At 52.3% G+C, this 12,780-nt stretch overlaps 1 protein-coding gene across 6 annotated transcripts in view; it reads left to right on the forward strand.

The window, feature by feature from the left end:
- The window catches only part of LOC147113203 (phosphofurin acidic cluster sorting protein 1-like), a 795,587-nt gene that overhangs the window by 592,012 nt on the left and 190,795 nt on the right, over positions 1-12,780 (forward strand). For all 6 annotated transcript variants that reach the window (XM_085998126.1, XM_085998127.1, XM_085998132.1 and 3 more), the window contains 2 exons: positions 2,050-2,092; positions 12,010-12,148. In XM_085998126.1, coding sequence (XP_085854252.1) covers positions 2,050-2,092; positions 12,010-12,148 — 182 coding nt within the window. The remainder of the gene's footprint in view (positions 1-2,049; positions 2,093-12,009; positions 12,149-12,780) is intronic.

Consider the following 12,780-nt stretch of genomic DNA (forward strand, 5'->3'; position numbering starts at 1 on the left):
GTGCGCACGACCCCCCGCCAGCCCCGACAACCGCCGACCCCGCCAGCCGCCGACCCCCGCCGACCCCGACAACCGCCGACCCCGCCAGCCCCGACAACCGCCGACCCCCCCGCGGACCCCGCCAGCCGCCGACCCCCCCCCCCGCGGACCCCGCCGGCCCCGACAACCGCCGACGCCGCCAGCCCCGACAACCGCCGACCCCCCCGCGGACCCCGCCAGCCCCGACAACCGCCGACCCTACCCCGACAACCGCCGACCCCCCCGCGTACCCCGCCGGCCCCGACCCCCGCCGACCCCGACTGATTACTCTGAGCGTCAGCGTAAGTCGTGCGCGCGGACCCCCGCCGACCCACCTTCCGAAATCCGAAATTCTCCTTTATCCGAAACTCGGCTGGTCCCGAGGTTTTCGGATAAAGGATAGTCTACCTGTACTAGCTTTAATTTCTTTTGTTAGCCATGGTTGGATCACTTTTCCTTTTGGGTTTTTATGCCCTAGAGGAATATGTTTGTTGCAAATTATGCATTATTTCCTTGAATGTTAGCCATTGTATGTCCACCTTCATACCTTTTAGTGTAGTCTCCCAATCTACCATGGCCAACTTGTCCCTCATACCCTTGTAGTTTCCTCTGTTTAGATTGAAGACCTTAGTTTCAGATTGGACTACATCACTCTCAAATCTAACGTAAAATTCAATCATATTATGGTCACTTGTCCCTAAAGGCCCCTTTACCACAAGATTATTGATTAGCCCCTTCTCATTACACAGTACCAGATCCAGAATAGCCTGTTCCCTGGTTGGTTCCTCCACATACTGAGCCAGGAACCCATCTCGCATGCATTCCAAGAATTCGCCCTCCATACCATTAGTGGTAATTTGATTTGCCCAGTCAATATGTAGATTAAAGTCCCCCATGATTACCGTATTGCCCTTGTTACATGCAATTCTAATCTCTTGATTGATACTGTGCCCTACATTACCATTACTGTTTTGGTGGCCTATACACAACTCCCACCAATGTTTTCCGCCCTTTGCTGTTTCTTAGCTCCACCCAAACTGATTCCAGTTCTACATCACGATCTGCCGAGCCAAGATCTTTTATCTCTACCATACCGATCTCATCCCTTATTAACAGCGCTACGGCACCTCCTTTTCCTTTTTGTCTGTCCTTCCTAAATGTTGAGTACCCTGGAACATTCAGTTCCCAGCTTTGGTTACCCTGCAACCATGTCTCTGTAATGGCAATTACATCATACCCATTTACTTCTATTAGTGCCATTAATTCATCCACCTTGTTGCAAATGCTATGTGCATTTAGATAAAGTGCCTTCACCTTTGCCTGTTCAATATTTTTCTGCACTTTGACCCTCTTTACTGTCGGCCTTTGTTTCTGCTCCCCACTAGTTTTGCTGACTACTTTTCTAACTTGCACTTCCAGCTTTGTTTCTCTCCGTTCTGGGCCCACACTTGGGTTCCCAGCCCCCTGACAAACTAGTTTAAATCCTTCCCAACAGCACTAGCAAACCCCCCTGCGAGGATGTCGGTCCCGGTTCTGCCGAGGTGTAATCTTGCCCTGCTTCAAGTGATTTATCAGTGTGCCCTTGTAGCAGCTTTGTTGTCTGCCCTGCCCTGGTCTGCATTCCTCTGCCATCCACCAGTGTGCCATAAATCAGCTGCTTGTCCATCTGAACTACATGTCCAGCCCAATGGCGCTGAGGGCTGATTATCACAGCCTCAGTGCTGGTGCTGTCAGCACACTCCAGTACTTGGTTGGCAGTGACCCTGTCCTGCGAAGGTCAGTGTGCTCTATTAAACGCTGGGCAGTAAATGCCATGAAGTATTTTAGGCTGAGCTAATTGATCATGTTAAACTCAGTAACCACTGGAAACGCTCAGGAGGTCAGGCAGCATCTGTGCAGAGGGAAACAGAGTTTAACATTTCAGCTTGATGACCTTTCATCAGAACAGTATTATATTAAACCCATTGATCGTATTAAACTCATTAATTGATTGTATTAAATGCTAAGCAATTATTTATGTGATTATAACAGGTGGTCAAAGTGGGCATCGTGGAGCAATCTCTATCAACGTCAGGTGGGTGACACACTTACTGGTCCAACTGACACTGTCCCAGTACCAAGTTCTTCTGTTTCAGCTGAAGCACCACTTTTCTGGTGCTTCTCAAAAGTTTATTGTAAGGCCACTTGGGCTCAGTGGGTGAATCTAGCTCCCGGTGTGGCACTGAGCCTCGCAATCCCACTTCAGTGTTGTGTTTACTAATGGGTGGGTCGCGTCCATGATTTTTCTTCTTATTCATTCACAGGATATGGGCATCACAAGGCCAGCATTTATTGCCCATTCCTAGTTGCCCTTGAGAAGGTGGTGGTGAGCCGCCGCCTTGAACCGCTGCAGTCCATCGCAGCGGTTTGGTACAACTGAGTGACCCGCTGGGCCATTTCAGAGGGAAGTTAAGAGTCAACCACATTGCTGTGGGTCTGGAGTCACATGTTGACCAGACCAGGCAAGGACGGCAGATTTTCTTCCCTAAAGGACATTAGTGAACCAGATGGGATTTTGTGACAATCCAGCAGTTTCATGGTCACCATTTTATTCCAAATTGATTTAATTAACTCAATTTTAATTCCCCAGCTGCCATGGTGGAATTTGAACTCACATCTCCACATCATTAGTCCAGACCTCTGGATTACTAGTCCAGTAACATAACCACAATGCAACCATACCCCTTAGTGGATAGGGGAGAGTGTACATGGGGTGTGGGAGATTCAATGGGTGGGTAGAGTCCATGATAGGGGAGAGTGTACATGGGCTGTGGGAGGAGATTAAATGGGTGGGTAGAGTCCATGATAGGGGAGAGTGTACACGGGCTGTGGGAGGAGATTAAATGGGTGGGTAGAATCCATGACAGGGGAGAGTGTACATGGGCTGTGGGAGGAGATTAAATGGGTGGGTAGAGTCCATGATAGGGGAGAGTGTACATGGGCTGTGGGAGGAGATTAAATGGGTGGGTAGAGTCCGTGATAGGGGAGAGTGTACACGGGCTGTGGGAGGATATTAAATGGGTGGGTAGAGTCAATGATAGGGGAGAGTGTACATGGGCTGTGGGAGGAGATTAAATGGGTGGGTAGAGTCCATGATAGGGGAGAGTGTACATGGGCTGTGGGAGGAGATTAAATGGGTGGGTAGAGTCTGTGATAGGGGAGAGTGTACATGGGCTGTGGGAGGAGATTAAATGGGTGGGTAGAGTCCATGATAGGGGAGAGTGTACATGGGCTGTGGGAGGAGATTAAATGGGTGGGTAGAGTCCGTGATAGGGGAGAGTGTACACGGGCTGTGGGAGGATATTAAATGGGTGGGTAGAGTCAATGATAGGGGAGAGTGTACATGGGCTGTGGGAGGAGATTAAATGGGTGGGTAGAGTCCATGATAGGGGAGAGTGTACATGGGCTGTGGGAGGAGATTAAATGGGTGGGTAGAGTCTGTGATAGGGGAGAGTGTACATGGGCTGTGGGAGGAGATTAAATGGGTGGGTAGAGTCCATGATAGGGGAGAGTGTACATGGGCTGTGGGAGGAGATTAAATGGGTGGGTAGAGTCCATGATAGGGGAGAGTGTACATGGGCTGTGGGAGGAGTTTCAATGGGTGGGTAGAGTCCATGATAGGGGAGAGTGTACGTGGGCTGTGGGAGGAGATTAAATGGGTGGGTAGAGACCATGATAGGGGAGAGTGTACATGGGGTGTGGGGGGAGATTCAATGGGTGGGTAGAGTCCATGATAGGGGAGAGTGTACATGGGCTGTGGGAGGAGATTAAATGGGTGGGTAGAGTCCATGATAGGGGAGAGTGTACATGGGCTGTGGGAGGAGATTAAATGGGTGGGTAGAGTCAGTGATAGGGGAGAGTGTACATGGGGTGTGGGAGATTCAATGGGTGGGTAGAGTCCGTGATAGGGGAGTGTGTATACGGGCTGTGGGAGGAGATTAAATGGGTGGGTAGAGTCCGTGATAGGGGAGAGTGTACATGGGCTGTGGGAGGAGATTCAATGGGTGGGTAGAGTCATTGATACGGGAGAGCGTACATGGGCTGTGGGCGGAGATTCAATGGGTGGGTAGAGTCCATGATAGGGGAGAGTGTACATGGGGTGTGGGGGGAGATTCAATGGGTGGGTAGAGTCCATGATAGGGGAGAGTGTACACGGGCTGTGGGAGGAGATTCAGTGGGTGGGTAGAGTCCATGATAGGGGGGAGTGTACATGGGGTGTGGGAGATTCAATGGGTGGGTAGAGTCCGTGATAGGGGAGAGTGTACACGGGCTGTGGGAGGAGATTCAATGGGTGGGTAGAGTCCGTGATAGGGGAGAGTGTACATGGGCTGTGGGAGGAGATTCAATGGGTGGGTAGAGTCCATGATAGGGGAGAGTGTACATGGGCTGTGGAGGGAGATTCAATGGGTGGGTAGAGTCCGTGATAGGGGAGAGTGTACATGGGCTGTGCATGGAGATTCAGTGGGTGGGTAGAGTGTGTGATAGGGGAGAGTGTACATGGGCTGTGGGAGGAGAATTAATGGGTGGGTAGAGCCCATGATAGGGGAGAGTGTACATGGGCTGTGGGAGGAGATTAAATGGGTGGGTAGAGTCCATGATAGGGGGGAGTGTACATGGGGTGTGGGAGATTCAATGGGTGGGTAGAGTCCGTGATAGGGGAGAGTGTACATGGGCTGTGGAGGGAGATTCAATAGGTGGGTAGAGTCCGTGATAGGGGAGAGTGTACATGGGCTGTGGGAGGAGATTCAATGGGTGGGTAGAGTCTGTGATAGGGGAGAGTGTACATGGGCTGTGGAGGGAGATTCAATGGGTGGGTAGAGTCCGTGATAGGGGAGAGTGTACATGGGCTGTGGGAGGAGATTCAATGGGTGGGTAGAGTCTGTGATTGGGGAGAGTGTACATGGGCTGTGGGAGGAGAATTAATGGGTGGGTAGAGTCCATGATAGGGGAGAGTGTACATGGGCTGTGGGAGGAGATTAAATGGGTGGGTAGAGTCTGTAATAGGGGAGAGTGTACATGGGCTGTGGGAGGAGATTAAATGGGTGGGTAGAGACTGTGATAGGGGAGAGTGTACATGGGCTGGGGAAGGTGATTAAATGGGTGGGTCGAGACCATGATAGGGGAGAGTGTACATGGGCTGTGGGAGGTGATTAAATGGGTGGGTCGAGACCATGATAGGGGAGAGTGTACATGGGGTGTGGGAGATTCAATGGGTGGGTAGAGTCCATGATAGGGGAGAGTGTACACGGGCTGTGGGAGGAGATTCAATGGGTGGGTAGAGTCCATGATAGGGGAGAGTGTACACGGGCTGTGGGAGGGGATTAAATGGGTGGGTCGAGTCCATGATAGGGGAGAGTGTACACGGGCTGTGGGAGGAGATTAAATGGGTGGGTAGAGCACATGATAGGGGAGAGTGTACATGGGCTGTGGGGGAGATTAAATTGGTGGGTAGAGTCCGTGATAGGGAAGAGTGTACATGGGCTGTGGGAGGAGATTAAATGGGTGGGTGGAGTCCATGATAGGGGAGAGTGTACATGGGCTGTGGGAGGAGATTCAATGGGTGGGTAGAGTCTGTGATAGGGGAGAGTGTACAGCGGCTGTGGGAAGAGATTTAATGGGTGGGTAGAGTCCATGATAGGGGAGAGTGTACATGGGCTGTGGAAGGAGATTAAATGGGTAGGTAGAGTCTGTGATAGGGGAGAGTGTACATGGGCTGTGGGAGGAGATTAAATGGGTAGGTAGAGTCTGTGATAGGGGAGAGTGTACATGGGCTGTGGGAGGAGATTAAATGGGTGGGTAGAGTCTGTGATAGGGGAGAGTGTACATAGGGTGTGGGAGGAGATTCAATGGGTGGGTAGAGTCCGTGATAGGGGAGAGTGTACATGGGCTGTGGAAGGAGATTAAATGGGTGGGTAGAGTCTGTGATAGGGGAGAGTGTACATGGGCTGTGGAAGGAGATTAAATGGGTGGGTAGATTCTGTGATAGGAGAGAGTGTACATGGGCTGTGGGAGGAGAATTAATGGGTGGGTAGAGTCCGTGATAGGGGAGAGTGTACATGGGCTGTGGGAGGAGAGTCAATGGGTGGGTAGAGTCAGTGATAGGGGAGAGTGTACACGGGCTGTGGGAGGAGATTCAATGGGTGGGTAGAGTCAGTGATAGGGGAGAGTGTACATGGGCTGTGGGAGGAGATTCAATGGGTGGGTAGAGTCATTGATAGGGGAGAGTGTACATGGGCTGTGGGAGGTGATTCAATGGGTGGGTAGAGTCATTGATAGGGGAGAGTGTACATGGGCTGTGGGAGGAGAGTCAATGGGTGGGTAGAGTCAGTGATAGGGGAGAGTGTACATGGGCTGTGGGAGGAGATTCAATGGGTGGGTAGAGTCCGTGATGGGGAGAGTGTACACGGGCTGTGGGAGGAGATTCAATGGGTGGGTAGAGTCCGTGATAGGGGAGAGTGTACATGGGCTGTGGGAGGAGATTAAATGGGTGGGTAGAGTCAGTGATAGGGGAGAGTGTACATGGGGTGTGGGAGATTCAATGGGTGGGTAGAGTCCGTGATAGGGGAGTGTGTATACGGGCTGTGGGAGGAGATTAAATGGGTGGGTAGAGTCCGTGATAGGGGAGAGTGTACATGGGCTGTGGGAGGAGATTCAATGGGTGGGTAGAGTCATTGATACGGGAGAGCGTACATGGGCTGTGGGCGGAGATTCAATGGGTGGGTAGAGTCCATGATAGGGGAGAGTGTACATGGGGTGTGGGGGGAGATTCAATGGGTGGGTAGAGTCCATGATAGGGGAGAGTGTACACGGGCTGTGGGAGGAGATTCAGTGGGTGGGTAGAGTCCATGATAGGGGGGAGTGTACATGGGGTGTGGGAGATTCAATGGGTGGGTAGAGTCCGTGATAGGGGAGAGTGTACACGGGCTGTGGGAGGAGATTCAATGGGTGGGTAGAGTCCGTGATAGGGGAGAGTGTACATGGGCTGTGGGAGGAGATTCAATGGGTGGGTAGAGTCCATGATAGGGGAGAGTGTACATGGGCTGTGGAGGGAGATTCAATGGGTGGGTAGAGTCCGTGATAGGGGAGAGTGTACATGGGCTGTGCATGGAGATTCAGTGGGTGGGTAGAGTGTGTGATAGGGGAGAGTGTACATGGGCTGTGGGAGGAGAATTAATGGGTGGGTAGAGCCCATGATAGGGGAGAGTGTACATGGGCTGTGGGAGGAGATTAAATGGGTGGGTAGAGTCCATGATAGGGGGGAGTGTACATGGGGTGTGGGAGATTCAATGGGTGGGTAGAGTCCGTGATAGGGGAGAGTGTACATGGGCTGTGGAGGGAGATTCAATAGGTGGGTAGAGTCCGTGATAGGGGAGAGTGTACATGGGCTGTGGGAGGAGATTCAATGGGTGGGTAGAGTCTGTGATAGGGGAGAGTGTACATGGGCTGTGGAGGGAGATTCAATGGGTGGGTAGAGTCCGTGATAGGGGAGAGTGTACATGGGCTGTGGGAGGAGATTCAATGGGTGGGTAGAGTCTGTGATTGGGGAGAGTGTACATGGGCTGTGGGAGGAGAATTAATGGGTGGGTAGAGTCCATGATAGGGGAGAGTGTACATGGGCTGTGGGAGGAGATTAAATGGGTGGGTAGAGTCTGTAATAGGGGAGAGTGTACATGGGCTGTGGGAGGAGATTAAATGGGTGGGTAGAGACTGTGATAGGGGAGAGTGTACATGGGCTGGGGAAGGTGATTAAATGGGTGGGTCGAGACCATGATAGGGGAGAGTGTACATGGGCTGTGGGAGGTGATTAAATGGGTGGGTCGAGACCATGATAGGGGAGAGTGTACATGGGGTGTGGGAGATTCAATGGGTGGGTAGAGTCCATGATAGGGGAGAGTGTACACGGGCTGTGGGAGGAGATTCAATGGGTGGGTAGAGTCCATGATAGGGGAGAGTGTACACGGGCTGTGGGAGGGGATTAAATGGGTGGGTCGAGTCCATGATAGGGGAGAGTGTACACGGGCTGTGGGAGGAGATTAAATGGGTGGGTAGAGCACATGATAGGGGAGAGTGTACATGGGCTGTGGGGGAGATTAAATTGGTGGGTAGAGTCCGTGATAGGGAAGAGTGTACATGGGCTGTGGGAGGAGATTAAATGGGTGGGTGGAGTCCATGATAGGGGAGAGTGTACATGGGCTGTGGGAGGAGATTCAATGGGTGGGTAGAGTCTGTGATAGGGGAGAGTGTACAGCGGCTGTGGGAAGAGATTTAATGGGTGGGTAGAGTCCATGATAGGGGAGAGTGTACATGGGCTGTGGAAGGAGATTAAATGGGTAGGTAGAGTCTGTGATAGGGGAGAGTGTACATGGGCTGTGGGAGGAGATTAAATGGGTAGGTAGAGTCTGTGATAGGGGAGAGTGTACATGGGCTGTGGGAGGAGATTAAATGGGTGGGTAGAGTCTGTGATAGGGGAGAGTGTACATAGGGTGTGGGAGGAGATTCAATGGGTGGGTAGAGTCCGTGATAGGGGAGAGTGTACATGGGCTGTGGAAGGAGATTAAATGGGTGGGTAGAGTCTGTGATAGGGGAGAGTGTACATGGGCTGTGGAAGGAGATTAAATGGGTGGGTAGATTCTGTGATAGGAGAGAGTGTACATGGGCTGTGGGAGGAGAATTAATGGGTGGGTAGAGTCCGTGATAGGGGAGAGTGTACATGGGCTGTGGGAGGAGAGTCAATGGGTGGGTAGAGTCAGTGATAGGGGAGAGTGTACACGGGCTGTGGGAGGAGATTCAATGGGTGGGTAGAGTCAGTGATAGGGGAGAGTGTACATGGGCTGTGGGAGGAGATTCAATGGGTGGGTAGAGTCATTGATAGGGGAGAGTGTACATGGGCTGTGGGAGGTGATTCAATGGGTGGGTAGAGTCATTGATAGGGGAGAGTGTACATGGGCTGTGGGAGGAGAGTCAATGGGTGGGTAGAGTCAGTGATAGGGGAGAGTGTACATGGGCTGTGGGAGGAGATTCAATGGGTGGGTAGAGTCCGTGATGGGGAGAGTGTACACGGGCTGTGGGAGGAGATTCAATGGGTGGGTAGAGTCCGTGATAGGGGAGAGTGTACATGGGCTGTGGGAGGAGATTAAATGGGTGGGTAGAGTCAGTGATAGGGGAGAGTGTACATGGGCTGTGGGAGGAGATTAAATGGGTGGGTAGAGTCTGTGATAGGGGAGAGTGTACATGGGCTGTGGGAGGAGATTAAATGGGTGGGTAGAGCACATGATAGGGGAGAGTGTACATGGGCTGTGGGGGAGATTAAATTGGTGGGTAGAGTCCGTGATAGGGAAGAGTGTACATGGGCTGTGGGAGGAGATTAAATGGGTGGGTGGAGTCCATGATAGGGGAGAGTGTACATGGGCTGTGGGAGGAGATTCAATGGGTGGGTAGAGTCTGTGATAGGGGAGAGTGTACATGGGCTGTGGAAGGAGATTAAATGGGTAGGTAGAGTCTGTGATAGGGGAGAGTGTACATGGGCTGTGGGAGGAGATTAAATGGGTGGGTAGAGTCTGTGATAGGGGAGAGTGTACATGGGCTGTGGGAGGAGATTAAATGGGTGGGTAGACTCTGTGATAGGGGAGAGTGTACATGGGCTGTGGGAGGAGATTAAATGGGTGGGTAGAGTCTGTGATAGGGGAGAGTGTACATGGGGTGTGGGAGGAGATTCAATGGGTGGGTAGAGTCCGTGATCGGGGAGAGTGTACATGGGCTGTGGAAGGAGATTAAATGGGTGGGTAGAGTCTGTGATAGGGGAGAGTGTACATGGGCTGTGGAAGGAGATTAAATGGGTGGGTAGATTCTGTGATAGGAGAGAGTGTACACGGGCTGTGGGAGGAGAATTAATGGGTGGGTAGAGTCCGTGATAGGGGAGAGTGTACATGGGCTGTGGGAGGAGAGTCAATGGGTGGGTAGAGTCAGTGATAGGGGAGAGTGTACACGGGCTGTGGGAGGAGATTCAATGGGTGGGTAGAGTCATTGATAGGGGAGCGTGTACATGGGCTGTGGGAGGTGATTCAATGGGTGGGTAGAGTCATTGATAGGGGAGAGTGTACATGGGCTGTGGGAGGAGAGTCAATGGGTGGGTAGAGTCAGTGATAGGGGAGAGTGTACATGGGCTGTGGGAGGAGATTCAATGGGTGGGTAGAGTCCGTGATGGGGAGAGTGTACACGGGCTGTGGGAGGAGATTCAATGGGTGGGTAGAGTCCGTGATAGGGGAGAGTGTACATGGGCTGTGGGAGGAGATTAAATGGGTGGGTAGAGTCCATGATAGGGGAGTGTGTACAGTGGCTGTGGGAGGAGATTAAATGGGTGGGTAGAGTCAGTGATAGGGGAGAGTGTACATGGGCTGTGGAGGGAGATTCAATGGGTGGGTAGAGTCAGTGATAGGGGAGAGTGGGCATGGGCTGTGGGAGGAGAATTAATGGGTGGGTGGAGTCCGTGATAGGGGAGAGTGTACATGGGCTGTGGGAGGAGATTCAATGGGTGGGTAGAGTCAGTGATAGGGGAGAGTGTACATGGGCTGTGGGAGGGGAATTAATGGGTGGGTAGAGTCCATGATAGGGGAGAGTGTACATGGGCTGTGGGAGGAGATTCAATGGGTGGGTAGAGTCAGTGATAGGGGAGAGTGTACATGGGCTGTGGAGGGAGATTCAATGGGTGGGTAGAGTCAGTGATAGGGGAGAGTGTACATGGGCTGTGGGAGGAGATTCAATGGGTGGGTAGAGTCAGTGATAGGGGAGAGTGTACATGGGCTGTGGAGGGAGATTCAATGGGTGGGTAGAGTCAGTGATAGGGGAGAGTGTACATGGGCTGTGGGAGGAGATTAAATGGGTAGGTAGAGTCAGTGATAGGGGAGAGTGTGCATGGGCTGTGGGAGGAGAATTAATGGGTGGGTAGAGTCCGTGATCGGGGAGAGTGTACATGGGCTGTGGGAGGAGATTAAATGGGTAGGTAGAGTCAGTGATAGGGGAGAGTGTACATGGGCTGTGGGAGGAGATTCAATGGGTGGGTAGAGTCAGTGATAGGGGAGAGTGTACATGGGCTGTGGGAGGAGATTCAATGGGTGGGTAAAATCTGTGATAGGGGAGAGTGTACATGGGCTGTGGGAGGGGAATTAATGGGTGGGTAGAGTCATTGATAGGGGAGAGTGTACATGGGCTGTGGGAGGAGATTAAATGGGCGGGTAGAGTCAGTGATAGGGGAGAGTGTACATGGGCTGTGGGAGGAGATTAAATGGGTGGGTAAAGTCTGTGATAGGGGAGAGTGTACATGGGCTGTGGGAGGGGAATTAATGGGTGGGTAAAATCTGTGATAGGGGAGAGTGTACATGGGCTGTGGGAGGGGAATTAATGGGTGGGTAGAGTCATTGATAGGGGAGAGTGTACATGGGCTGTGGGAGGAGATTAAATGGGCGGGTAGAGTCAGTGATAGGGGAGAGTGTACATGGGCTGTGGGAGGAGATTAAATGGGTGGGTAAAGTCTGTGATAGGGGAGAGTGTACATGGGCTGTGGGAGGGGAATTAATGGGTGGGTAGAGTCAGTGATAGGGGAGAGTGTACATGGGCTGTGGGAGGAGATTAAATGGGTGGGTAGAGTCCATGATAGGGGAGAGTGTACATGGGCTGTGGGAGGAGATTAAATGGGTGGGTAAAGTCTGTGATAGGGGAGAGTGTACACGGGCTGTGGGAGGAGATTAAATGGGTGGGTAAAGTCTGTGATAGGGGAGAGTGTACATGGGCTGTGGGAGGGGAATTAATGGGTGGGTAGAGTCATTGATACGGGAGAATGTACATGGGCTGTGGGCGGGGCCAGTTTGTTGGTGAATGACACATCCTCGATCCGTGCTTGTGTACTTTCCTATATAAATACAATCTATTAATGGCAGCGTGTATCTGTTTCTTTAGTCGACTCCGATGACGCCACTTTGTGTAACGTCAGTATCTTGTCTCCGACGCCGACCTCCAGCGTCACGGCTTACACGAAAGATATCAACGCCACCCCACCACCTTCTCCATCCGTCTCGGGCGTCCTGTCGGGAGCTTGGTAAGGCTGTTCAGATTAAGATTGTGTACAGAGGAGGTTATGGGCAGACTGTTGTGCTTGTTAATGGCTGCACCGATGGCTCAGTACATAACTACAATGCCCGCTGTGATACTGGGCACCAAAGACCAAAAGATGCCCAGGCTCATTCATCAGGCTGTACTGGGTTAGCTCATCTCAGGTGAGCAGCCAATGGGGGCACGATCTTTGACCTCCTCACCTCCGGGTTAGGGAGAGGAAACCTCAGCCAGGGTGTGTGCTCTTAATCCATCGACCCTGGCTGAACATGAAGGGGGGCAGACAGCAGGTGAGCGCTGTCTTGGGTTTGCCCGGCACTCGGGTACAGCACCGTATGGTTGCCGGTACCCCTGGAACTGTACCCTGGGCAAGAGTCAGGGGAGTTTCGCTGGCAGATCAAACAAGTTGTGTGGGGAAGTGTGAATGAATGAGCCATCACTCAGAGGGAATTGCTCAAGCTACAGTGGCAGACGAGTGACACGTGGAAGAGGTGAGATCGCACTCGAATCACCGAGAGGTGTAACCCCATGCAGAACAGGAGGGCTGGTCAGGCACAGGCTTGACACATGGTCAGCATAGTCTCTGATCAGGCAGGGTAAGAACGGAACGGTACAGTC

The sequence above is a fragment of the Somniosus microcephalus genome, chromosome 9 (genome assembly GCF_052327205.1).
Source record: "Somniosus microcephalus isolate GS21.2 chromosome 9, FLI_Smic_1.0, whole genome shotgun sequence".
Classification (NCBI taxonomy): Eukaryota; Metazoa; Chordata; class Chondrichthyes; order Squaliformes; family Somniosidae; genus Somniosus; species Somniosus microcephalus.